The sequence below is a fragment of the Mesitornis unicolor genome, unplaced genomic scaffold (genome assembly GCF_000695765.1).
Source record: "Mesitornis unicolor isolate BGI_N332 unplaced genomic scaffold, ASM69576v1 scaffold3037, whole genome shotgun sequence".
Lineage (NCBI taxonomy): Eukaryota > Metazoa > Chordata > Aves > Mesitornithiformes > Mesitornithidae > Mesitornis > Mesitornis unicolor.
The window spans coordinates 61,644-89,464 of NW_010195536.1; the positions used below are offsets into that span (position 1 = coordinate 61,644).

The 27,821-nt window shown below is 51.4% G+C and overlaps 1 protein-coding gene across 1 annotated transcript in view; it reads right to left on the reverse strand.

The window, feature by feature from the left end:
• NTNG2 (netrin G2) overlaps positions 1–27,821 on the reverse strand; it is a 44,133-nt gene that overhangs the window by 16,129 nt on the left and 183 nt on the right. Inside the window, 2 exon segments of the mRNA XM_010188142.1 lie at positions 9,222–9,865; positions 27,776–27,821. The exon segment at positions 27,776–27,821 is cut by the window's right edge and continues 14 nt beyond it. Of these exon segments, the coding sequence (XP_010186444.1) occupies positions 9,222–9,865; positions 27,776–27,821 (690 nt within the window).

Sequence of the window (27,821 nt, forward strand, 5' to 3'; positions counted from 1 at the left end):
GGAGCATCAGTCCTCGGGGACCAAGCCGTGAATCTGAGTGTCCAGGGCAAAGAAGCGGCTTTGGCCAGTACTGACACCCGAGGGATGCTGTGTTTCAGCCGCTCTGTGTCCCCTCTGCCTCTGGTGAGGAAGGATTTTGGCTGAGCCATCCCAGCCCTTTGGCAGAGATGATGCCCAGCTCTGGGGTCCTGCGGAGCCTGCCTCTGAATTATTCAGCATCCACCCAGCGCAGCCTCCTTCTCTCACTTCAGAATAAGCAGACGGGAGGAAAGCAGGCAGGATAGCAGGTTAAAGCAGGTCAGAGCCTCACCACTGCCACTCTGGGCCCAGCCTGAATCAGAGCAACAGCCTCTGGGAGCTGCCTCTCTCCTACTGCTGGTGGCAGTGGATGGGAGCCAGCGGAGGGGGAATTTAAGAGCCTCAGGGGAAGGGGTGCAAGGAAGACAGCCCCCCCACCACCTCCTTCCCCTGCAAAGGGACCTGCACACTCCCCTGGCAATGGGATGAGGACTGGGTGAGTGCTCATGGACGTCCCCCAGCCACTGTGTGTAGGGGTGGTGGGACACTGCTCTTCCCAGATAAGACTCTCACTTCCCAATCAGTGTAAACAAGGAAAACTAAATAAAGAGAAAGCAGAGGCAGCCAGTCACCCTGCCTGCCTGTGCCTGGGTCACTTACATTTCTTACTGTTCGGCCCCTTGCCACTGTGCAAAAGTTTTGTTATCCAAAGGATCAATTTACTGGGGAATTGCTTTCTGAATTCGACCTTTGAGGATCATCAATCTAAGCAGAGACCTATAACCCCAGCCAGCTGACCCCGCAACACAGCACTTTTCAGCCTAATCAATCAGGCTGCATTATTTAATAGCGAACAGCTGAGCGCCTTCAGTCAGCCCTGATTGCCAGCTCCATTTTATGTGAAGGTTTCTGCATCCGGGCCTCCCTGCTGCTCGTGCTTAGTGTCTTGGCTTTAACCCCTTCTTCAGGCTTCTCTGCCTCCTCCTCTGGGCCTGCAGCCCAAGGACGTGCACTTGCCAATGGTCTGTGCACAGCATCTTTCCCCAGCCAAGATCCAGCTGGTGAAGACTGGAGTTAATGACATTAGCCCAGTCCCCTGGGTGGGAGCTGCTCGTCCTGCTTGCCTTCACTCGTCTTCCTTGGGCGGCCAGCCATCGCAGGCAAGAGAAGATGAAGGGAAAGGTTAGGAGCTACTTAGCAATGAGGCTTAAATAGCAGCAGTGGGCAGACACCTGCGCCGTGTCCTGCAGAAGGCAGCGATGGCCCTGCTCCAGTCCTGCAGCCACTCCAGCAAAGTGCTGGTTGCAATATGGTCTCCTTGGCTCCGGAGCTGATCCCAAGAGTTGGGAGCATTTCTCCTCTCTAGCTCATGGGTCAAGGCCAGCAGTGACAATGCTGTTTCTCGGTGAGTATTCAGAGCCCACATAGGGTGCAGCCATGGTGGGACATGGAGAGCAGCCCCAGCAGCAACCACAGGCACCCCCCATGGCCCCGGGACACCCAAGTCTTGTGCTGGGCTGTCAGTAGATGCACACAACTGCATTTTTGCATTAGACAGAGATGGCTCACACCATTCCCAGGGAAGTGGCCGCAGCAATGTGCGGCCCAAGGTGTTACTGTTTGCACGACAAGGTATTTATGAGTTTATTTTAGTGCAGGTCGTTCGGCTGCTGCCTGCCCTCAGAGTGGTGCAGTGTGGGCTAGTGCTGCCAATGCCTCCACTGGCAAACATCACGGAGCTTGGAGCCGCCAAGGAAAGTTTACAGGAAAGTGTCTTTTTTTTTTCTTTTCCCCCCAGCCATAAAGAACAGTTTGCCATCCCTGCGTTTCTCCAAGTCAGCATCCTGGAGGTCACAGCAGCAAGCGGTTGGGGAAGCATTTGGTGCCAAGCCCGGGTCCAAGGGAAGGAGAGGCTGGTATGCGGGCTTAGGAAGGGGGTGCAGGCGGGGGGTAAGTGCTGAAAACCTGCAGGAGCCGTGCTGGGCGTGGGAAAGCAGCCACTGTCCCTGGGCTTTCATTAATAATGACTTTTGAAATAATTATTAAAAGCCACCCCAGCCCTTTGCTTTCCTTCCAAGGAGCCTTATGTGTTTTATAACCTCTTTTCTGTCCACAACCACATTTGCAGAGCAGAGAAAGGCAGAGAGCATCTCTCCTGCATTGCCCCAAGCTCCTTAAAAAACAGCCTGGATGAGGACATTGGGCAACAGAAGTTCACTACAGCAGGCAACCACCTCCCCTCCGAGTCTCCTTGCAGCCCAGCCTGTGCTTCATCTCCACCCCGTGCTTACCATGAGGGTGCTACTGCATGGCCGCATGGCTCCAGAGATGCTGTGGAGGCCTGGTCCCCTCTTGCTGACTCCTGGACCACTGGGCTCCCGCTTTCCCCCACCATCGGCCTGGCAGTGGTGCCCCCCTGCTCCCTTTCTGCTGGCGTTTGGGAGCAGCAGCGCACAGTGGAGAGCTGCTAATGACTGCCAGCCAAAGCAAGGCTTATGATAGCTTTCCCCTGAATTGTTTGCTCTCGCTGTAATTGATGAGCCTTTAATGAGTCTCATGGGACGATGTGTTTGAAGGGAGCTCTTTCCTCTCCGTCCCTGAGGAAAACGATGTTTCAACTGATCTTGGCTCTCGGGGAAACATGAATAACTCTTCTCCATCTCTCTATTGTCATCCCCAGCCGTCGCTCGCAGCACGCTCCAGCAGCTGCCTGGCCATGACTTACCCACTTTTAACCTGCTCCTTTGCAAGTGTTTTGGCAGCTCAGCAAAAGCAGGGAGCGAACCTTTCGGGCAAAGCATAACGGGTGCTGAGCTTGGATTGTTTCTGGCCCATCTGTGCGCGCGGAAGCAGGTAAAAATAGCTTCTAATGGCAGGGCCACGGAAGAAGCACTGTCCCTTTGTAGAAAGCAGTTATATTAAGATCTGTCTTGCTGGGGGATCGCTCCAGCAGAGTTTGGCTATTGCCAGTGACTGGAGCAGGGCTGAAAGGGCTGAAGAAGGTGACTGTGGCTCATTCATCCCAGGAGCAGGGCTGAGAGCGTAACTGAGCCTGTGATGCAGGGGCTGAAGGGGAAGGAAAAGCCATTTTATCGCATTGTTTCTTTCTGCTTGAACCAGGGAGTGAGGCTTCTGGGCTTCACTGCTTTTTGCAGAGCCAAAAAACTGAAAAACACCCCTGGGTTTCATCAGAGGGACATGTTATGAGTGTTTTGGTTTTTCTTGTGGGTTTTCACTTTTGGTTGTGTGGTAGGGACAGATGAGTCCTCCCGGCGGGCAGGAACCCTCCTCGCTGCCCTTCGAAATGATTTGAGGTTTGGGTTACAAAGAGGAGACAATTTAAAAGATGCTCAAGTGGAGAGCACGATAGCTGGCTGTTCCCATTCGAGCGGCTATTTATTTTAAATAAGTTGACACTCACCAGCTGTCAAGATCCTGCTGACTGGTGGAACATTATTTACATTCAAAGCTGTCTTAAAAAGCAAACACAAACCCAAACTTCCCCATTAGGGGGTCAGGCAACAGAAGGGAGGAAGGGTGAAGAGGACATCACACAGATACGTGAACATAAATATTTGCAGAGTAATGTGTATAAATGCTCTTGGTCTTTCTCCTGGAATGCAATAATGCCGGCAATTGAGTTCATTGGCCAAATTGAATTTGGGCTCCTGTAGAAGTCTCTTTATATTAAGTGCTTTAACATACATCACCTTCTCAGTCTATCGATGAAATTCTATTATCCGCTCAGGGCCGGACACAACGCGGCAACAAAATCGGAGGGGAAATAAAAACCTTCACAAACCAAAGCCAGGAGCAGGTAATAGGACCTTGGGCATCTGTCTCCGGCTATTGACAAAGTGTCATGAGCATCTGGGGAAGGAGGAGCTCTCCGGGTTTCTCACTAACTCCCTCCCTCCCGCTCAGCAAGTTTCCCCTCCATCTTGCTGCAGTGGGAGGAAAAACCTTTGCGAGACTCAAGGAAAGCCAAGCAAACAGTTGCTGCGCATTAACTTAATTTAACTTTATGACCAGGAGCAAGATTTTGCTTGAACTCAAGCTCATTTCAGCCTGGAGGAATGCCAGGGAAATTCAGCCATCGGGGCTGCCCAGCACAGAGGCGGGGACGAGCCAAGGAGCGCGGCACAGACTTGGCCGTCCTTGACACGAGGATGCTGTTACCTCCTGGGACCCGGAGTCTGACTGCCAGGAGCTGCAGGGGAAGGAGTGGGGCCAGGCACAGGCAGTGCTCGTCCTGGTTGTCACAGTCTTCCCAAAGCTGCTGAGCATGGGCAAAGGCTGACTGCGGGCTGCAGGGGTATTGGATTGGTTCCTGGGGGATGTTGGGGTGAGCCTATGGCTGTTTTGGGGGTGATGCTCTGGCACTGGGGCCACATAAACTCAGCTGGGGAAGCCCTCACTTTCGCAGATCCTTTACCTCAAGCCCCTGCCTGTCCCAGCCAGCAGGTCCCACCCTGCTCCTTGGGTAAAGGTTCTCAACAGGGGCACCAGTCATTACACAAAATCTGAGACCCTCAACAAGAGACTGTTCAGGACTAAACCTGTTTCTTTCATCTCTTTTAGAAACTGCTTTGTTGGAGAAGACAAGATTGGCTGGAGGCTCTCCAACATCTTCATCAACAGAGCCAGGAGGAGGAATGTCCAAGCAGGGCAAAGTAGCCTGGGGGAGTGGGGGTGTGCTTTGTGCTGGCATCCCTGGTTCAAGCTGAGCTACAACTGCAGGGAAAATGTGCTGAGCTGCTGTCATTCTGGCCTGCAGGAGGCAGCCTCCAGGCTGAGCAGGAACTGCTCCATCTTTAACAGCATCAAGCATCACTGCACCTTGAGCTACCACGAAGGCAGAAATTAGTATCATCCCCTGCATGCGGGTACCACTGATGATTCACCAGCCTGATTTATTGGAGTAGGTGTGCTGGGAGATAGCCTTGATCCTCCAGGTCTGGACTGCCTAGTCCTGGCTGTTAGCACCAGGATAATGGGCTGGGTGAATTTGTTCTGCTCAGCTGGTGCAAACTCATCACTCCAACATGGAGAGCAAAGCCTCCCAGAGAGTGGCCGCCCATGGCACCAAGAACCACACAAGGGGAAGGTGGAGACCCAAGCAGGGGAGCACAGAGGGCCTTTCTTTTCAATACTTTTATGTGAGCAAAAGAGACGCCAAGGAAACCAGGATGGACAGACAGACAGAGCATGCACTGGGGCAGGGGAGGATGAAGGAGAGAAATCTTAATAATCAGCCTAAAATTGATTCACTTCTGCTCAATCTGATTTCTCCTAACTGGATCCACATGTCCTGGCCATGGCACATTAACTTCAATTACGGCTTATTAATGTCTCCATGATGGAGCGTGCCCTGCTGAGCACTGCGGTGACTGATGTTATGAAGGGGAAAAAATTACTCCAAAGAGACACTGTGTGTAATGGAAAGAGAACCGGTGGCTTTCATCGCGCCGGCCGTCAGCCCTGGCAGCCAGGAAAAGCTCATTCACCCATTCTCGAGAAGACAACCGAGCTCATTGCTGCACCGAGGAGAAAAACGAAGCAGTGAATAGAGATCTGTGGGGAAAAGTCTTTCCGCTTCCCTTCCCCACTCTGCCTGGCACACACACAAGTGCACAGGCCAAGGGCTTGCTTGTGTCTATTCCTGTCTTGACTCCTCTGCATCTCCAGTTACTCTGCAGATCAATAGGGACAGGATGGAAGAAAAAAAAAGAAAAAGAAAAGAAAAAATACCAAGAAGAAGAAAGAGAGTAAAAATAAACTTGTCAGCAATGAACGGAGAAATGGACCTGGCTGAGGGTGTGGGAAGAGAGGACACAGATGAACCAGGCTGAGGCCCTGAAGCACCAGCCCGTTGCACCAACACCCACGAAGGGAGGAGACCCTTGGGATTCACCAGACCCTCTGGAGATCCTGGCAAAATCTTGACCACACCTGAGCAAACTCCTTCCCCTCCTCCTTATGACTTTTGTTCTGTCTCCTTCTGCTTTTCCAAAAAGCTCTGGGAGATTGCAGTGAGGGGTTTTCCCTGGTGGGAAGCAGAGGGGGAAGAATGGGATGCGCCTGGATGGGGGCCTGGGAGCACATGGTCCAGGAGTTTCAAGAAACCTCTCTGAACCCACCAGCAAAGGCTGTGGCATGAGAAACCTCCCAGGCTCACGGTCTGCTTTAAAGGTGAAGCATTTTGCTCTTCCCTTGACCATGAACATCAACTGGCAATGAGCTGCCATGGATCTCACTGCCCTGCGGGTGCTGCCAGTCACCTGCCAAAATCCTGGAGACACACAGGGGCGCAGGCAATGCCACACACCGCTCCTCCAGTGGCGCACACCATGGCCAGACATTGCTCCTCCAGCCTCCTGCTCACATCTAAATCACCACTATTCTGCTCTCTGGCTGGGATTTTCTGGCTGCTTTTTGCCTTTGAGCCCTCATTTCTTCATAACATCTTCTCTCTCATTTTCATGACCCCTGTAGTGACTCCCTGGCACACCCCCACACTTTATCCAGGCACTTTCCTCCTGTTCCTTGAACGTGGTCATTCCCATGTCCTAGAAGAGGCACAGCCCATCTCCAGCCCTGCCTCCCCCTTTCCCTGTGCAGGCTCACATTGATTTCTCCTTTCATCCTCTCAGTAACCCACCTCTTGTTGAGCCATACACAAGATTTAATTTGGTTTTCGTCCCTACACTGTAACTGGCTGTGCTTACAGCTGAAATTAGATTGCTTTCCAGCAAAAAAACCTGCTTGCTGGGACTGGAATAATCACAGGAGCAGAGTTAAATCACATGAAGCTTCTCTACCTTACACACCGCTTATCCACAGCTCCTCAGCCCATTGTCCTGCCTTGCTCTGTGCCCATCGGAGCTGTAAGAGCCAGCCCAGGACAGGCATTGATGTCTTCCCAGGATGAGTGTTCCCCTCTCCTGGGGACTGCCTCAGCAAGCAGGGACAGCTGGAGCAGTGCAAAGCTGGGTCTTGCTGTACCTCAGAACTTGGAGTTTGGGGCAGAAAAAGCAGATTTCAGAGTTTTCTTTGTCCCTGGACAAGGAAAAGTCCTCTCAGCATCAGAGTCCCTGTCAGGCAGCTCACGGTGAGCAGAGCCAAGAGGGCAGTGGAGGCGAGCGGGATCTGATGCTCTGCAGCAGCCGTGGGCAGGCGTCCACGGGGGCAGCATGCCAGGAATTGCCAACAAACCCGAACCCATCTTGCTCTGGGCCCAGCAAAAAAGCAGCATTGCAGCTTCCACGGGGCATGTGCAGCCTGACCGTCCCTCACCAGCACTGTCCTCAGGGTGCAGGCAGCTGTGGATTCTTGGATGTCTCATAGAGTTTGTGCCCACCCACCTTCTGGGGTGTTTGAAGGGGCTTTACTCCTCTGCTCTAGTTGCCTCGTCACCAAGTTTGTGGGGATTTTATCTCTTGAAACATGCTTAATGAAATGAAACATCTCTTAATGCTGCTATTAAATGGTATTAAATTTGGCCAGTGAGTTCAAAACATGGTGGGGGACTGGTGGTGGGGAAGAAGACAGCTGACAACTTGCAAGGTGCTGGTTTGTGGAGAATCCCACCAGCGTCAAAAGCACCAAAGTGACATACCCTGCACAAGGAAGGCAGAAAAGGTAACGGGCTCTGGGGAGGAAGGCATCTGTGGGACACCGAGAGTATTTTAACATGTATCTGAAAGCACCAAGTATCCTCAAGGCGCTGCAGGTGCAGTAACAAGTCCTTGGTTATCTGCACAGTCATCTCTGTGCTTGGAGGTCATTGCACAAAGGCATCAAACATTTAATCCTAATTTACCACTTTCTGATCTGAAAACTCTGTGTCTCTGTTCCAGCCCGAGTCGATCCAGCCCGAACAGACACACCAGCTTCAGCCGTTCCTGCCAGCCTCCCCAGTCAGCATGGGCTTTGTCTGGGAATTCACCCCGCTGTCGGTAACACGAAGTGTCCCTGCGGGCAGCTCGGGTCGTGGCAGATGTAGTGGGGACAGAACTGGCTGTGGTTGGAGTGGAGGGGATGGCAACACACTGGCCTTTGCCAGCTTTCCTTTCACTCTCGTTGCTATTTTGCCCCATGCTGAGCTGTTTGAGGACCGTGGATATTTAATACACCTGGCAAAACTTCCTAAGGGCAGGTGTACAGTGTCTCTCTGTATGGATTTATACAGAAGCACATTGCACCGAAACCTCCTCCCCGAGCGATTGGGACAGTGGCCGCCCTGACACGCTGCCACCAAGCCGAAAGCCGTGGCTGCCCATCCCAGAGAGGAGGCCAGGCCGCCCCTGCCTGCTGCTGCCCTCACTGCTGCCTCCTGCCTTCCCACCCTGGGAGCAAAGAGCTCTCCCATCCCTCGCTGCAGCTTCCTTCCCCTTGGAGCCCGTTCAAAGCCAGCCTCGGTGGCACCTGCGAAACATTTGTGCTTGCAAAGTCTCAGTAGCGAGTGGTTTGGAAGCGACACAAACGGCTCCTCTGTCGCTGTGGTGATTCTTGTTAGCACGGGGTGGGTGATGGGGAGCTTTTTCCCTTCTCGCCTGTAAGTCGCGCACAAGCTGAATCCATGAGCTGGATGGGAAATCAGCCATCTCGGCATTTTTCCACCTTACTTTGCTTTTTCGGTTGATGTCATAACATAACATATGGCATTGTACAGAGAAATGAAAAACAGAAACCAGGAGAAACAAACCCCTCCTGCCTTCCCCTGCCCCAGAGCTGTCAGGGGGTTACCCTCACCCCAAACTTGGTCTGCTGGAGCTGGAGCTGGAGCTGCTCATAGGGTGCAGGGCTGACTCAGGATAGCCCATCCTGCTCGTACAGGCAGCGAGCTGGAGTTCAGTGGGGTTGAGCCTCATTACTCATCCCCCCCAGATCCACTAGCATCACCCCTGAGATTTTTGGGCAGAGGTATCAGAGGGAACTCAGACCCTGACCTTCCATCCAAGCCATGTCCCAGCTCCCCCTGTGCCGGCTCCAGGAGGACACAGCCTTGGAGGTGCCCCAGATGTTCCCTGCAAGGACACATCTGTTTTATTACCAATTCTGCCTTGCCTGAGGAGAAAGGGAAGGAGAAACACTGATAATCTTATCGGTCAACAGAAACACTGATGTTTTAAGTTTTCTAGCAGTAACCCTCTTCTCATCCCACCGAGAAGAGATGCCCAAAGAAATACAGCAGCCTTTACCTGCCGGTGACTTCAATGTTGGAGACGGCATAGAAGTACTTGTACAAGTTCTCCCTCTGCACGTAGGTGCCCCCCAGAGCCGGTCTCAGCAGTCTCATCCGCAGGTCAGTCACGGTGAAGAAGTCCTTGAGTCCTTTGGCGCTCTCCAGCCGCGTGTACAAGTTGTCCATGTTCTTGAGCTCAGGGCCAGCAAAGATGGCAAAGCGGTCCCTCACCTCGAACCGGACGGTCTTCTCTTTTTTGGAGCCCGCCCAGCGGGAATATTCCTCCGTGCAGAGGACCCTGTTGGCACTGGTGGTGGAGAGGTCCCGGACCCTCCGTGCTGGCATGCTGAAGGCCTCCATGCAGTCATCTGCGTAATATTGGTACGGGTGCCAAGTCCTCCCATTGTCCAGCGACTTCTCCAGCATCATGATGGTGGGTCGGCCGTACTCGAAGGTTATCACGATGTCATCCGTCAACTCGATGCTCTTGTTCCAGGACAGTGTGATGTTGGCCAGCAGCGGCTCCGGGTACCGGCGCCACGTCACACTCTGCCAGTATGTGGCCAGCCCCTCGTCCTCGCTGTCGAACATGAGTTTAGGCGGGTGGGCCAGGTCTGGGTTGGAGGCATCGCACTCATCACTGCACAGGTACGGGTTCTCCTGGAACAACAACAACGGTCACCAGAGAAGAAGGCAACTCCTGGGCATCATTGTGGGCATGCAGCCGAGCTTGCACTGTTACGGGGCCCTGATTTTGGCTGCTTGTGTCAAATGTTAACTGCTGGGCTGAACCAGAATATGCCAGGGGCCTGGCTCTGGATGACGCTGTTTCTGAGCATGAATTCAAGGCAAAGATTCATGGCTTTGCCTTTGCTATAAGAATGGCTGAGCTGTTTCCTTTGAAAGGTCCTTTGGGAAAGGGCCTTTCAATTTGGCACGGGGGCAATTTTCATAGAAAGCCCTTTCCCTGAGATGGTCTCTGAGAAACTTTGCTTAAGCTTGGCCGAGTTACAAGCCTTCAGAAAGCTGTGTTCAGCCCTGCTCCCTTGAACTGAACAGCTAAAATCCCCAAAGCACATCCAGGCCTCTCACAGCTCCTGATGCTAAAGGGTCTGGGGGGACACTATCCCTCCAGTGTCTCTGAGCACAGCTGGAGGAGAGAACCTCAATTTCCTCAGCTCTGAGCTGGGACCGGGCTGGATGTTATAGTGGAGAGAGCAGATCTGTGCTCCCAGTGTCTCTGCTGTCCCCAGGACAGCACCCTGGCCTCGGGGACAAGAAGAAGCGGGTATGTTCAGGGTGCACCCACTCAGCCTAATGTGATGAGCACTGCTGGTGACTTCTAGGTTCAACCTTCCCAAGCAAACCAGAGGCTGAGCTGACAGGGGATTGGGAAGAACCCCATGGCACTGGGGTTGGAACTAGATGATCTTTAAGGTCCCTTCCAACCCGAACCATCCTATGGTGATCCTATGAAAGGAACGGGACGATGTCTGCTGCTATGTCACTCATTGCTTCCAGGACTGGGCAATGGCAGAAAAGGCCCAGCCATCCCATTTTACCCACAAGTGACAGTACATGGCCAAGCTCACACGTTCTGCAGGGACACATGCACACATCCACATGTGCTGACCTGCACTAAGGACGTATCATCAAGGTCACACACCAAATGTTGAAGTTTTGGAGGTGGACATCAGCATTAACCCTGCCAATGGGTTTATTGCTGAAGCATTTGTGTGTTAAAGCTCATCAGTACAAGCCAGGGTCTCTCTTGCTCTGCAACCCCTGTCTCCAGGAGCACATGGGTCAGATCTGCCTTGGGGATGACGTGGGGCTGTGTTGTAATAGATACCATCCATAAAAAAACTCTGAAACTCTTTTTTTGCCTATGAAGCATCTCTTTGCTGTCACTTTACCTCCCTTTTAGACTCAAAATCCAGAGGACTGGGAAGGGAGAGGGACTGGTAGGACAGTGGGCTCTGCTGCAGTGGGACCCTTATCAGGGAGGCAGAGCCACCTGGCAGAGGAGGAGGAGGTGATAAAGCAGCTGGAGCTGCTCAGAGCTGGAGGCAAGGAGCTTGCTGGGGTGTGAGCTCTGGCTCTCTCGAGTACAGCAGACTGCAAGGTAAGGCTGCGCTGGTTTTCGTGGTTTGATATGTGAATATTTTGTGTGCAGTTGGGAGCCTGTGGAAAGGTGCAGTGCGTGGGGAGCAGCATGCTCCTGCCTGGCCTCAGGGACCTCCTGCAGCACTGAGGCAGTGCTGGGGGCTGATGCTGGTACCCACAAAAATGAGGTGCAGGGCTGTGGTCTGGGCAGGTTGATTGTGTTCCAGAGCTAGGAAGCCTCGCTGTGAGCATGGGGAAGCATGGGAAGAGGCTGCTTCTGTGTCTGTGGCACTGGGGAGTGATCCTGCACCATGGGCATGCTTTGACCTGTGAAACTGTTGGAGTGTGAGTGCTTGTGAACTGCTTTTAGGGTTCTGGGCAAAACAGAGGGAATCTGGCTTGTATGAATGGATGCTCTCAGGTGCAAAGTGGGGGAGTGGGGCTGTGAATGTGGAAACTGGTGTGTAACATGAGGTGCTTTGGAAAATCTGGACTTTGCTGCCTCCAGTTGGGTAACCAAAAGTCCTGGGTACTACATAGAGCTCCTCTACTCTGCGTCTGTAAAATAGGACTTTGGTGCCTCTCCGCAGCTCGGAGACACGCTGAACACGAGCAACTGTTTGCAGAGCGAGTGGAGGCCACAGCGCTGAGAAGCGTAGAAAAGCTCCGGAGGACATAAATAATTCTGTCTTCTGAGCAGTGTGTGAGTAGCGAGCTGTAAATAAGGCAGAAGGCTGCTCCGCCAGCAGCGGGGATAAAACAAAATAGCGAGCAGCTGATCTGTACGTGAGCACCAGGCTCCTTTGCAGGGGACGCGGCAGTGGCCTTGGAGAGAAGAGGGGACTCCTGTAAATAAAGCATGGCTTGTGTGTGTGCGTGCTGCCAGGGAGCACAGCAGAAGTCAGTTGATAAAACAGGGCAAAACTCATGATGTTTTCAACACTGTCTTGCTCTCGGCCTCGATGATCTTAAAGGTCTTTTTCAACCTAAACCATTCTATAACATGCACCTGTCTGATAGTAAAGCCACCAGTGCCGTACTGGGATTTGCTCCCCCTGTTACTGCCTGAACTTGAGCAACGTGTGGCTTTTGCTATCTCTGTGTGTCCTGGGAGGAAAGGCTGGAGCCAGAGCTGCTGAGCTCCAGTGCGGTGCCTATCCCTGTGCAGGAAGGCTACTGAACGGGTGCTTCGATGGATGTTGTAAAAGCAAATGGCTACTGTTTCATTATTTTTCACTTGCTTGTAGCTGCACCAGCTGAGAGAGGGAAATCAATAGAGTGCTTAGGCTTGCTCAGGTGCGTCAGGTCGATGGGTGAGGACCTCTGCCCCGCAGCTCCCTGTTCTGAAAGAGGGGGAGATACCCTGAGCAAGGGGAGATTCTAAGGTGCGCCGGGGGGTCCTCTCCTGCTGCAACGCGCTGTTCTGGGGCGGCTATTAGAAAAATCTAAGATATCGACATATTTAATGTGCTCTCCTGACTTGTCACGTTTAGAGGAATTGTTTACCTCTGCTAATGAGACACTGCTTCCTGCTGGGGGATGTGGTTGCCTCAGCGCTGCTTTACAGCAGCGGCTGATGGAAAAGGAAGAAAAATCCTCATCAGCTGAAGCGCTGGGGGCTCCGAGTACGTTTCCTGTGCAGAGGCAACATATTGTGTGGCAGTATGGTCCTGCTGCCAATGTGGTCATACAGATGGCTTAATAGGATGGTCCTGAAAAGACCATCCTGGAGGTCTGTTTTCACCTCATGGCTGAAGGAGGGTGCAGCAGCGAAGCATCTCAGTGGGCTCAGGTGCGGAACTGGTTTGAGGTGGCAGCACAAACCTCCCCAAAAAACCCACCTGGCTGCTCAGAGCAGCTCTGTATGAGCAGGAGCCTGCGTGCACAGAGCCATTCTGGCAAAAGTGCTCTTGCCATGTGAATTCCTTTCCTTGGGTGCAGCAGCCACTGGGACTGCCAAAACCCTTGAGATGGTGTATGGTGAATCTACACTGAGTATTTGCTGCTAGAGCTGTCCCTAGCGTGGCCACACTGGCCAGCTTCATCTTTGAGGCTAGGGATGATGCTTCTATCAAGGTTTTATTTGGAGGCTTCCTTCAGCAGTGGCCAAACTACACAGGGGAAGGACTCTGTGACCAAACCGAAATAAGAAAACAATACCCAGATCAGTAAAGGGTGGCCAGAGTGGGAGGTGGGACAGGTTTTTCAGGAGCAGGGAGGGGAAAACAACTGAGCCTGACAAGTGTGACTTCCCCTCCTGGTGTCCTGTCTGGAGGAACAGGGCTGGCCAGGCAGGTCCTGGCAGGTCATGAGCAGGAAGAAGCAGAGCCAAAACTCTGCCTGTCTCCCATATGCTCGTCCCAGGGCTTGTCCTGTATATCCTAACCTGTAAACAAGCTCAGCCCAAAGGTGTCACCACCTGGATGCTCTGGAGCAGCACACGGCTTGAGAGCTGCGTAATTGTAACTGGGCAAACGCAAAAATAACCTCTAAGTGACAGTGCTGAAAGGTGGAGGAGAGCCTCAAAAGCCACCGAGTGACTCACACCACTACGGCTTCCTCTGCTAAAATGAAGTGTTCCTTTTTGGTTTTAGGTTTATTGAATTGTCCTTCCTCCATGGGATGCTCAATGCATTTTCTGGTGGTGGGGCGGTTTGAAGTCAGCTGGGAGGGCAGTGGGGAGCGGAAACAGATGGCCATACTTTGGCTGCTCCGTTGGTCCTGGTAAGATCAGTTATAGCACTGTTGAAACAATTCCAGGTATTATTTTTGAATCTGGTTTCCTCCTCCAAGGCTTGTGTCCTCCAAAGAATCTGTCCAAAGTCTCAAGATATTTACGTCTTCAATCTAAAAGTCAGAATGCATTAGCCAGGCAAACTTGGTCTCGGCGAGCTTAAAATAAACCAGTTCACTTTGAGTCTCACGCTATTAAATCAGTCGTGAGTGTCCTCACGGCAACGAGATGTTGCAGGTTTCCAGCTCTTCTGGTTGTGCATCTCTTGAGGGTGCACCAAGGACCATCGCAACCTTGCTTTGGGAGTAAATGGCAAGAGCCTAGTTGAGGACACGTTGTCCTGACAAATGTCATCACAGCAAGATTGTGCCTCCACGGTGCAAATGTCCTGGTGGGGAGTGACGTGCCTGGGAAAGTGTCCCCATGACTGCAGACCCAGCTCTTGGGTTTCGCCTCTTCTCAGTGTGTGGGGTTGGTGCTGGGCAGAAATGCTGCAAAAGGGACTTTCTGAAGGTGACAGCAGGGACTTGCTTCTTGAGGAGGATTTCTTAAGAAACAAGATACCGCTGTGACAAGGCAGGATGACAGAAATCCAGGATGCTGCAGCAAAGCTGCTGCCCACCTTGCTGGGGAGGGAGGGAAGGAATGGGGGAAAACAACCACAATAAAAGGCTCTGGTTTTACAAAGCCCAGCTGGTTTCTAGGGCTCTTAATGAGCACACAAAGTTGTTTTGCTTTTTTTTTTCCTGGCAGATAATGCCATTTTTAAGCTGCACAGCATAAAATTATATATTTTTGTAGGTGAAATTACTTGATTAATCATTAAGCTGTTGAATATTTTAAACAAACTAGACATCTGTTATGAATGGTGAAAGCTGCACAGAAATAAAACTGCAGCTTTTAGGAGATCTCCATACCAAAGGGAAGCTGGAAAGCGATTGCAACCACTAGTGCACAATGAATAAAAATAATCAAAATCATAATAATATTAAAGGGGGGGGAAAAAAACCCAAGATTTGAGCAGAGGAAAAATAAGTAGATGATGTGAAAGTTTGTACTGTTCAGCCAAGGAAGCTCATCACAGCTCTTGTAACCCACTGTGATTTGTTTAATTGTGTCTTGGCCAGGGAACCCTCCCCTGGAGTCATTTTGCTTTCAGAGGTCTCTTCTGCCTGAAGAAATTGTGGTGTTTAAGCCAAGGTTTCTGCTAAAACCTATGATCTCCATGGGATCAACTTGGTTTTAATTAGTCAGTCTCCTATAAGAGTAATGGCAAGGTCTCATCAACATGGACTAGCTTTTGAAGTCCAAATTTTGTATTTTTTTTAGTTGCAGGGTAGGGTGAAAGTACTTGTCTTTTTTATAGGAAGAATTTTATCAAAGGAGGAAAAAAGTAAAATGCTTTGCACAAAGTAAAAGACTTTGGCACAAAGTTCTGTGCTGCTGTGTGGGCTTCTCTTGGGTCCTTTCTTCTGTGGAGGGCTTTTATCCCAAGAACTGGCTCTCAAACCGAACCAGGGAGCTCTCAGACCTCGGGTGTCTCCAGGCTCTTCTGCAAGCACTGGTGATGGTTGGGACTGGGGGCTGATTGAGCTCCCCCTCCACAGCCTAAAGAGCCTGAAGAGCTGGATCTGGCTCCCTTAACATGAGGAGGATCTTCCTGCAGACTCTGAAATGAGAGATCTGCCTAAAGACCAGGCTCCTGGAGCAGACAGGAGAAGGTCTGGTGCCCACCAAAGGCTGTGTCCCCCTGGCCCTCGTGGGGCCATTAGCAGCAACTGGCGCCTGGCACTGCTGTGGGAGGTGAAGGGGCCATGAGTGAGGAGGGCTGGCATGGTGCTGCCACTCTTATCTGTAGGTTTTCATCCAGTTTTGCTGAGCGGCACAAGTAATTCAGGGGAAAATCATCCCAGTGCGGAAGCAGCATTTTGCTGGCCTGGGAGTCAGGTGGTTGCTGGAGCAGTTTCAGTGGGGCAGGTGATGGCACAGAAACCTTCTTTCCTCCTCCTCAGGAGTACTTGTGGCCAAGGAAACCTGGGTCTGAACCTCCATCTCCACCTTGGAGGGGACAATCCCCTCCTTAGCACACATTCCATCTAGCCACGATGCTTAAGGAGCAATCGGGTGCATCCCAAGGTCCTTCTGCTCCTTGCAGGGCACCCAGGACCCTGCTTTTCATTTTCTGCAGATCAGGTTAGCTGGTGAGGTTCACAAAGTCCCCACGTTGTGCCACACAGCAACAAAGTCCTCAAGTTGGTATCAAATTTCCTCCAGATCCTGCAAAACAACTGCATCGGCAAAATCCCCGTGTGCACCTGATCCTTCCTGTCCTGCTAACGTCCCCATTGTGGGCTGCTGTGTGACACCATGGGTGTCCTGCAGCATCCCCTTTCCTGTACAACCTGTCCGTCATGGGGAGGACCGATGGCCATGGGTGACAGGGGTCTCCAACCTATGGAGGGAAGCAGGGGCCAGCCCGCTCCATCCCTGTCTCTGCTGTGGGTGCTCAGGCACACATTCCCCACTGAGTTTTATTTTCTCCCACTTTCCCTGTCCAGCACTGAGTTCTGTATGTTTGCTCAGGAGGCTGCAGGATAAAGCTGAAATAATCAACTCGGTGTGCTTGCTTTCTTGCGTCTTTATGCTCAGTCGAGTACCCCTGATTCACACTGGGGTTGAGTCACAGGGCTTTGCTTCACCTGCATCCCCTGCTTCAACTTCCTTGGCTCTGCCAAGGCTTTGCAGGGATCTCTGTCCCCATCCCAGCCAGGCTGCGGGTTCACATCAGTGCCTGTCAGTGCCACGATTCAGTACTGGGAAGTAACCCACTGAGAGGGGAAGATGCTGTCCCCGACCCAGTCCCGATGACAACCACCTTTATCCTCCCCACCGATACCGAATTAAATCTATTTTCTACATCCAAAATTTTTAACAAGGGCCACACTGCGCGATACGTATTTCGAGAATCCTCCTTGGTTTTTCTTCCGATAACCGCTCTGGGATACGATGCTCTTTCCCAAATTGCATTTACCCAGGAGAAAATGTAGGCTTGTCCTAATGTCGTTATGGGGTATTTTCACTCTTGCTGCTCCTGACCTGAGAGGTCAACTGCTCTATCTGGATTTATGAAAAGACAAGGTGATTTTATGATCAAAAATAACATTTGTGGGTAATTAAATCTCATGCTACAGGGCATAAACCATAACCTGCCAGTGGCCAGGATGGGACTCCCAGAGAACTGGAAATACTCCCTGACAATTAATTTTCACTCTATTCATGGGCTGGGAGGGATCAGAGGGGTGAAACAACCGTAATTAATTTACAGCGATGATTTCCAACAGCTGGCAAGTGGCATAACGCACCGGGAGAGATGGCTGGGAGCACGGAGATAATCGAGGAGAAACATGAGGTTCCTCTTGAGCCAAACACTTCCTCATGGGCTTGGGTGAAGGTCTATGCCCTCCTCACTCAATACCCGGTGGATGTCGGGCACTGTGGGGCACCCATGCGGAGCTGCCTGGCCAGGGTATGCTCCTCTTGCACTAATTCATTCATTACCCCGTTCCCTGATGCCCTATGACTTGAACCAACAAATGTCTCGGGCACAGCTTTGTCTGCACCGATTTAGGATGCCTGTTGGCGTGCAGGGAGGGGACCCTGACAGGGCCAGCGCTTCCACATTGACGGCCAAGATGCTGAGGGTTCTCCAAATGCTAAAGGTGCCTTTTCAAAATGAAATCTTAATAGCTTTCTTCAAAATTATGTGTTTTCTCCTATTTTTTTGTTTTAAACACCACTTTGGTGAAGATCTATATATTAGAAAATGCAGAAGCTCTCTCATATGGTAAATGATGCGCTTTTCCCAGGGGCTGCCTGTGCAGCTGCTGCCCAAGAGCTGCTCGGGGATGCTCCAGCAAGCCCCTTGTCCATGCAGGCATTGTTCCTTTCTTTGTGCCAACCACCCAAAGAGATGTTTTTAAATGGCTGGTGTGGGTGGGCAGGTTCTAGCAAAACATCCACGGTTTGGCGAGGGGTCGTTTCGCAGCTTCACCTCTGCAGGACAAGGGTAGCTCCGGCTGGGAGGCAGCAGGCTCTGGGGCTGGGATGCAATGGGACGTGATGGGATGGGAAGCCCACGGTGGGCTGGTAGGGTGGTTTTCTTGCTTGTGTGCCCTTCTCTCACCATCACCCACCCCCCAGCCATCCGCAATGGCTCTTATTAGGGCAGAGACAGCAAAAGGGGAGAAAACCATCCTCACTAACAAGCTGTTTGCTGTTTATGAGCAGGTAAAGGCAGAGCTGGGATGAATTATTAATAGGGTGGAAATGGGGTCCCTTCACAGATCTGCTGCTAATTCTGGCGCAGCCGAATGTCACTCCCTCCATCTCCCTCCTAGCCGTGGTTTGGGGGATTGATTGCTCTTCTGCTTCCTTCCCCTTCCTCCTGGATTAGAGGTTGTCCGAGTGCAAGGTCACCCCTCAGCACGGGTGTTGGGACACGCTTTGCCTGCGTGTGGGATTCAGGAGAGCGTGAGTCAGCAGAAACCGGCACCACTGGCTTCGCAGCACGGCTCTCAGCGAGCACACGCCAGGACACGCTTAGTGAGACATTTTGCTTTGCTTTTCGCCTTTTCCCTTTGGCCTGAAGCAGATACTCATTCACCGAGCAGCGCGCCGCTCGTTCAAGGCTCTCGGGCTCCCTTGGGCCCATCTCTTTGTTGGAGAAGAGATTCAACCCATACTCGCGGCTGCTCTTCCCCTTCCCCCTCCAGCCTGCTTCTGAATTCGAGAAGCATCTTGTGCATATTTCATCCTAGCTCAGCACTGTGCCCTTCTCCCCACCAGCCATGGAGAAACGTCACAGTGACAGACAGAGTTGTGCAATAGCAATGCAACATCCTATCTCCAGGTGGGGAAACTGAGGCAGGGAGGGATTTCAGGAGCAGGTCCAGGTTTCACCGAGGTCTCCACCTTTCTGGAGATCGTGCTCCCCCAGGCACTTGCAGCTGGGTATAGTGGCTCCTTCACCCATCTCGACATGAGGCTCAAGGTGAACCATGAGGGTCAAGAAAATCTCAGCTCTCACCCCACACTGTAACTGAAACTCTCCCCATACTCTGCTTAGTACCGCCATGAAAAGGGTCTGATCTTTGCACTGTAGATGGTACAACCTCTGCAGAAGGCTGACTTCCAGGCAGGAAACATCCTCTCTGCAAAGGGGGGATCTGGAGGGAGATGTTGCCCTTCACACACAGGGACTGACCCAAGCCACCTGCCCACCCTTCCAATGCAATCGTGCAGACACAAATCCCTTTACGCCCACTCAGGCTAAGCCAGAAACAGTCAGAAAATCTGGCGACACGATGAATTTGAACCTCCAGACTGGAATCAGCCCTGTCCATAGGTGACCTCTCCACGCAGGACCATTTGCAGGGTGACCTCAGGGCGCCACTTCCATTTCCGAAGCCCAGGGATGGCCAGGCAGCAGCTCGGCATCTGCTGTCAGCTCTGCTGCCCAGCACCTTGTCTTGACACATGTACAGCCGATTTGTGGGCGACACAAGGGTTAATGCCGCCTGGAAAATTCCACTCCTAAGCAGATAATCTCATCTGTGCTGGACACACACGCATTGCCCATGGCCCAGCCTCCCAGGGAATCATTTTTGAGAAGCTCTTTCTCTGTGACCTGCTAATCCCCCGGTGAGCGGCTCTAACCCTGGCCCTCTTGGCGCCCTGGCCTCACCTCCACAACCCCCTCACTGCTGGGGCTGCACCTCTGCAACTGCTCCTGTGGTGAGTTTGTGGATTACGGAGTGACCCAAAGCCTGAGAGCAGAAGCTGATGAACCAGACACCCCTCAGCCAGCAACCACGGGCATGTGTTCAAAGACGCTGGCATTTAATCCCATCGTCTGCTTTTTAGCTCGTCTCCAAACCCAGACTTTCTGTACCCAAGAGTCGCAAGCTTTGCTCTTCCCAGAGCACTTCCCTGAAGCTCATCTACAAATTAAGCTGCTCAGATCCTGCCCCATCCCTTCTCTGCCAGATTATTAAACCCTTGCATCTTGCTACAGAGACGTTTCTGTGTCCACTGCCCCTACCAGCAGCACAACAGCAGCGACCTGTGCTGGGCTCGGAGTGCCTTATTGATTCAGGACTAAGAAAATGCTTAGGAAGTAGGAAAAGCGCCCTGCTCTCTAAAAGCTTGTGCGCCTTGTAAGCTCAATACATGCAGCCTTTGCAGAGAAGCTTGCTACGCTGCTATTAATATTTTATTCTGTAAGAGAGGCCCTGATAGTTTGAATGGGGGAGGGCAGGATGCAGAGGCTGGGGGTGGGAAAGGGGAGGGAGCAGTGGCTCTGCTGTGGTCCTCAAAGAGAGATGCAAACCCTTTCTGGGGGGAGCGTGGCTGGGTGGTGGATACCCCTGCACCCACCCTGGCCTCCAACTGGGGCTCCTGCGTCTGCTGTGTCAAGTGCTCTGCTTTTGCTGTTGTATGCAAAGTATGTGGCTGCTTTATGCTCTGATTTAAGGGAATAATTTTAGGGATTCACCCAGGGCATGGGGACTCGCACTCTTTGGCTGGGAGGAAAAAACAGTTGTATCCATGCGAGTTCTCCCTTTGGGATATTCCATCAAAAAGGGATGTGGAGGTCTTGAGGGCAGGACCGGACAGGATGGTGGCAGCATTCATGTGGAGATCGGCTCTGGGGAAGCAGAAACCCATTGCCCATGCTGGATCGGGTGCTGGTCCTGGGCTATGGGCATGCAGGCACTGGAGCTGCCTGGCACCGCTCATGGGTGGGTGACCCATCACTGCACTGATGCTTGCCTTCCTATGTGACTTTTTTGGAGCTGGAGTTGTGGAGCTGCTCCAGGGACGGGAGCTTCTGCAGAGCTGTGAGCAAGCAGGAGGGCTGGGAACCAGCTGGGATGAGACCCAACCTGGTGGCTCCGCACCGCTGCGTGCCTGACCTTCTGGATGAGCAGCCCTGGCCAGTCACCTCCTGTGCCCAGAGCCTGTTTGGGGACAGGTGACAAATGGAGAAACCCCCACGGCGCCCAATGTCACAGGTTTCCCTGAGCCTGCCAGCTCATAGTGCAGAGCAGATGTGCAGAGGTGCTGGTGCCAAATGCTGGAGCAAGCGCAGGTTGGGGCAGTTGAGCATGGTGAGCGCAAGGTCAGTGCTGCAATGTGCACCCTCTGCAGGGCCCCATGACCCTGCCTGAAAGATGGGGTACTTGTGAGGACCTCCTGGGACGCATCTGAGGCTGCAAGGGATGCCACATCTGCCTGGGGCAAAAGCTGAAAGCCCAAACTGCTGTTTGCCAGTGGGTCTTAGCCAGGGCTTTGCAAGCATTGGCTTCTGCCCATAGACATCTCTTGAATGGTCACTGAACAGCACTGTGTCGTCCATGGTGGGAAAAGCCTCTTCAGTGTTTTCCTGCGCGAGAACCTGTGCACTGAATGTAACTGCCCGAGTAATGCCCAGGGCATATTGAGCACCGCAGGCTGGGTGCTCGGGGAGATGGGCACCTTAGAGAGGGCAGCAGCAGTGGTGCTCACACCATCATGGTGGAGATCTCCCACTAAGCAGGTCTGCAAAGGTCTGTGTGTATAATAACTCTGGAAGCCAAGCCTCGCTCGGCACCTTAGAGAGGGGAGCAGCAGTGGTGCTCACACCATCGCGGTGGAGATCTCCCACTAAGCAGGTCTGCAACGGTCTGCGTGTATAATAACTCTGGAAGCCAAGCCTCGCTGAGCTGCTGTTGCTCACACTTGATGGAGCTCACCATCGAGGTGAGAGGAGGAATTCATTAACCTCAGAGACTCCCCTGTCATTGCTGTGTTGTCATAAGCTTTGTACCCTGCTGAGTTGCTTGTGCTTGCGCTGTGCAGGGGTTTTGGTGCTGCTTGGGCATATTTCCATTTTGGTTTCTCCAAAACCATGGGGCGAATCAGGTACTAAGCTCGGATGGTCCCTGTTGTGATTATCAGGATTGCTTGCTCATCACCGTGCTGCCCCAGAGCATAACCATGGGGCTGTCCCTCACGTAGGACAATGGGCAGGGCCATGGGGCTGGGACAACCTAAGCCCCACACCTCAAAATCCTGACAGTAGAAAGGTTGTTTGGGGTCTGAAACTGTAATCAGGCTCACCTAAGGTTAACACTGGATTTCCACTGAGGGAAACTAGAGTGTGGCAAGAGAGCACTGCTTCCCACTCAGGCAGTACAGTCTGTAGGGTGAATTCCCTTTAAAGTTTAATGGGAGATCGTATCTATGCTACAGAATACAAAAACAATTTTTAAAAATAGGAAGGACTTCCTTGAATCATTTTGGCTTCAAAAGCTGCTTATGGAAAACTAATATGTGGAGCTTGTGTAGGAGCGAGTGTCAGAGCTGCTCTCCCAGCTCTGGCCACGCTCCCCAGCAAGGCTTCAGACTCAGTTCTCTCCAGCTTTCCCCATCTTTGAAAAGCAAAGCTTTTCTTAAAAGCAGTTTATTCTTTCCCATCTCTTTCAAGATGAGGATAAACTTTCTGCTCACTGTACCAATTAAATCTACTTGACAGCTTGATTTTTATCGCTGTGTCTTTTCCATCAGCAAGTGGAAATGATCCTTGTTAGGGGAGCAGCCGCCCGCTTTACAACAAGATGAATCCCGAACTGGGCATTTAAGGAAATTGCTATGGACTGAGGGGAAATCCTGTTTGCTCAGCAGTCTCTAATTTAAAGTTGAATTGTATTCTTTCATTTTCTGCAAAGCCTCTGCTTTTATAACACCAAGATCCCGCTGCACTCTGGAGCAGCCTCTGTGGTGGGAGAGCAGTAGGGTGTAATTTGCTGTGCAGCTAATAACATGCAATCCAAGGGGCTGGCCCCAAGGGCAAGGAGACGTTGATCTCAACTTCAGATAGTGCTCTCTGCAGCAGCCCTGATGCTGAGGTGTGATTAAGGGTGGGAATTAAAAAAAAATTAAAGGCCCCAGCCATTTCTCCCATGCTCAAAAGTGATGTTGCGATGGGTGCAAGGGGTGGATGAGCAAAACCTTCATCCAGATGGAAACGGCAGCAGTTGCCTTTTCCAGACTCTCCTCAAAGGAAAGGGAAGTGTTTTCCAGGTGTTAATTTAATGTACTGGAGGGTTCAAGGTGGAAGTGGGGCTGGTAGCAGTTTACAGATGTGAAAAGAAAGATGTGGCTGTCTGTCCCCACAACCCTGACCGAGATGTCATGGGCAATTTGACAGCGGAGAGTGGATTTCTTGTGCTGCTGAATTTTGGCATAAAGGCAAAGTCATTGTCCCCAATGCCATAAGGAAGGGCAAAAGGGAGCTCTGAGTCCCAGGCCCTCTGATAAGGCCAAGGTTGAGTTTGCAACCAACACTGGGCAGTGCTGATTTATTCAAGGACGAGTGAGAACATCCACTTTTCTTGGAAAGGTCTTTCCATTTGACTTGTATACAGGCTCGCTTGGCCCAAAGGCTGCCCTTGAATACCAGGGCGGTCGCAAGGCTGACGACCTCTCATGCCTTCCACCCTGGGCTGGAAGGGCTGGGGAAGGGCTGCGGGTTGTGTCTCTGCTTGGGCTACCAGAAGTGATGAATCCATCCTTAACCAGAGTTTGCTGCATCTTTAAAGATGCTTTTGGAAGAGCATCTCTGAAGCAACTTGATTTCACTTCTTACTTTAAAAACTTTTATTTTAGTTTTAATTGTCCCCAAACCTACAATTCTTTGTTTGCACCTAAACAGGAGTATGAAGTTGGGTAGAGTTATATGATATTGGTTAAGAATGTATGGAAAAGAGTTTCTGCACTAAAAGTTTTTTTCCAGTTTTACCACCTGGTCTACTGAGAGAAATAGCTCTTCAGTATAAGCCTTACAACCACATGTCATTCAGAAAAGTTTAGCTAGGAATTAAACTAAACATCAAATTTGGCTGAATGTGTAATGAATAAATAAAGCCTTCTCCTTTCATGTACCCATGCCAAAATCAACAAGCTCTATTAGCTGATGAAACAATGCTGACACCAAATAAAAATACCCCTGACCCATCAATATGGGCTAAGAGCTTGGCCCCACATCAAAGAGCATTGTCTCAACAAGAAATACTGTCTCGACACCTCTGGGGGGAGGAATAAAGGGCTCCCATCCCTGTGGTGAGCTCTGTGCTGCCGGCCAGGAGCAAGGAGCTCTCACCAGGTTGTCAAGGAGCAATAAAACCATGATGTGTCGGCTGCTGGCTTGCAGTCTGCTCCAGACACCTCTCCTGTGTGCCCAGCCTTGTTTTCACTGGAATGATTTAGAAACCTCTTTTGCTGCAAACCTGTTTGGAGCAGGGACCGAGGTTTGGTGTTTGCTTGCTCCCTGCTTCGTGTGTGAATTGCCCACAAAACCTGTAATTTTTTTAATCCTGTGTGCAAAACACCGATGCTTGAAAGTAAAATTCACAAAGGTCCCTGCTTGGTATCAAAGTGCTTCAGCACCTCAGAATATCTCAGTGTCTGGGACCACCCAGCCAGCACCATCCTCCTCCTTCCCAGGAGGGTGAAGTAACACCCAGCTCCCCTCTGCCCCGTGCAGCTTTGCCATTCCCCAGTGGTGCCTGCCCTGCAAACCCCTCTCATTTGAAATCTGCATTCAGCCGCTCTGTGCCATGCCCTGGATGTGATCTCTGAAGTTTCACCCTCCCCTCAACATCCACGGTTAAAAGAGCAGTTCCCTGTTAGTCTTTGGTCATGCTTTTAGATTCATTCAGGCTTTTATTCACTTATCCATCTGTCTTCCTGCTCCTGCCACTCCCCCTGCCCTGCCAGAAGGGAAAGTACAATTCATTTTTCAGGTGACCCTGCCAGAAAGGCATTGATTTGAATAGGAAAAGGTTCAGAAACTGTGGAAAAAAGCAAACCCCCTGACTTTAATAAGCAGCAAAATGTTTCCCAACCAGAAGGGAGCAGCCAGATGTGAGCAGAATTTCTGTAAAACAGAAAAGACAATTTTCCAAATAATTCCTGCCATCCCCCAGATGCCTCCTTTTGCAGAACTCTCCTCAAAGTTGTCACAGCCGTAGCGTGCGATGCTGTGGGCTGTGCGGTGCCTCCTTGGTACCGGTACAGCCTCGTAGGAAGCACTCACTGACTTATGGGGTCCTGGCTTTCCACAGGGATCTCCTCCTCTGCCTGCCCGCAGCAACGCCCCGCACCGGGACATCATCCAGCTCCCTCAAGCACGGAGGGATCTTTGTGTGTCTTCAATTCTGATTTCAGTTATCTGAGCAGTGCAGGCGTCCTGCCAGGCTGTGCTTAATTCTGAGTAACATTAGTTTAACTGCATGGACAGTACCCCGCTGTTTCGAAAGACACCTAAGAAAGCAATATAGTCACCATAAGAACTTCTCTGCTGGAAAGCTGTGCCCCTACGAGAACCCACCTGTTACATAAAAATAATTAAAATCTGAAGGGAAAGGATAACAGGACACCGAAAGGCATTGGAGCAGGTTGACAGGGAAGGAGCTGTGCAGGGTTTGTGCAAGCCACCAACCCTCCCCTCTCACAGCAAGGGCTGGGGCTGGGAGCTTGTAACAATCGGTGGGCAGTGACATTGATTTCCATCCAGCGCTCCCTTTGCGCAGGGGTAGCCGAACTCGGCTCATATCCTCTGCAGGCTCCGCTTGCCTCCCTCTGCATGTCAATAGGTGTCAAGTCACCACCCAGCACCAGCGATGGAAAGGCCATTTCTTGCTGATGCCACTTTCTCCTGACCATAAGGGGATGCTCAGCAGTAAATGGCCACGTGTCATTCCCTGTGACAGAGGTCGTGAAAATTTACCTTGATGGCCTCCCAGCCCACAGGGCTGCTCTTCACCTGCTTCATTTCTAAAACTCTTTAATCCTTTGGAGAGGACAGTGCTGGTACAAGATGGGGGATAAGGGTCAGAAACACAGTGGCATTTCATAAACCCACCCCAAAAATCTAAGAAACCCCAAACACTAGCAATGTATTACTCCTGTTTTTAGCTTGATTCTTCATGAGGGAATTTCTCAGGGACGTTGCCGTGAGTGCTGGTTGCTGTTTTGAGAGGTTGCAAGGCATGCACCCCAAGGTGAGGCAGGGACAGGAAGGCAAATCCATGTTTTGCATTTGTGAAACTCTCATTCATGGCTGTACGCGGTGTTCGCAAGTGTTACTGCACATGGCAGGCGTACGCTACAAGGAAATGCTGCTGGTGCCCAGAATAGAAAGATTTTAGCTCAGTATTGACTGACTCAAGAGATGTTGAGAGCTGATTGCAGTTTGTGTCTTTTGCTTCCTTGGAGGTCAGTGGAACTGAAGTCTGGAGCATCCTTAGCCAGAAAGCGTTTGCAAACGGCTGCAGCAAATGTAGTGGAAAGCAATCTGGTGTCGTTCACCCTTTAATCCTTCTGCAGCCGGTCAGATAAATGGAAATCCAGGCTGACCCATCAATAGTTAACTGTTTTATTTGCAACCTTTGACTTAATCTTTCTTTTCAAACGATCTTTTAAAAGGAAAAGCTGCTACTTATTGGGAATTAGTGAAAATACCATATCTTCACTGATACTAATGAGACCCCTTAGGCTGGGGAGAGCTGGATAAATAAATAGTGGCTGTATGTTCTGATGGTCATAGATGTTTGGCATCTCCTGTTATCAAAGCAGCATTTTTATCTTGGATTTTCAATAGATGTCCTGAGCTGGTTTAGCCCAGGGTATTTTCTACAAGTACATGCATTTTCCAGGTGGGGAACTGAGCCATGGGGTATTGGTGTCTCTGTAATGCTGGCAATAGAAATTTGGACTCCTGTCCCCTCTTCCAGTGATTTAGAGGGAGGGGAAGTCCCTCTCTCAGCACTGGTATACTCCTTGTCCAGGGCTCACCCCAGTAGAAGCCCTGTCAGCACGGACTAGCTTGGTCCCTGCTCCTTAAATGTGTGCTTGGACCCTTCCTGGAGGACAGTGGGGAGGGGGTGTTACAGCCACGCTGTTTTGCTCTTTGCTTTGACCCCTGAACTCCTTTTAACAACGTAAAGCCTTGTGAATTATAAATCAAATGCTCCTGCTGAGCTTTGTGGTGCACAGAATGAAATGCGATGATTAATATTTAAGAGAAAATAAGTTAAAGATTTTAACTACAAGGGCAAGAGCCTGTCCAGAGAGTCTTTTCACGTCGAGGCTGGAGGAGAGGGAGGGCTGCATTTCTGAGGACTTTGGTGAAACTTGTGGCTGTCAGACCGAGTGTTGGGGCCATGCTGGCTTCTACCGCCCTGCCCTCGCTCTTACTCATGCTGAGAGGATGTACCCACCTCTGAATAAACCCCAGTGCTGCCTTTTGGGACGGGACTTTAGCAAGTGGAGGGATGTGCTCAGAGCAGCTCAGGTTGTGTGCTCGTTGAGGACAGAGCTTTTCCAAATGCCAGACCTTACCACCCCAGATCAGGACTTGCTAAGTCCCTCCAGCTCCTCCTCACCCTCCTCTCAGTGTGCCAGCACCATCCCTGCACTAGGGCTGACACCTCGTTGGCACAGCACAGGGATGGCCAGGATTCCTTGTCCCCATTTTGCAGATGGGGAGATTGAGGGCTCAAGGCAGCGGCCACTGTTGCCACCCTGAACCCAACTATCCCTATAACGGCATCTCGGCAGGACACTGCCCCTGGCCACCTACAAGCAGAGATCGTTATAACATGTCAAATAAGGAGGAAAACACTTACGTGGGTGCAGAATCTCTCCGGTGGGTCCCCACAAGTGATTCCTGCT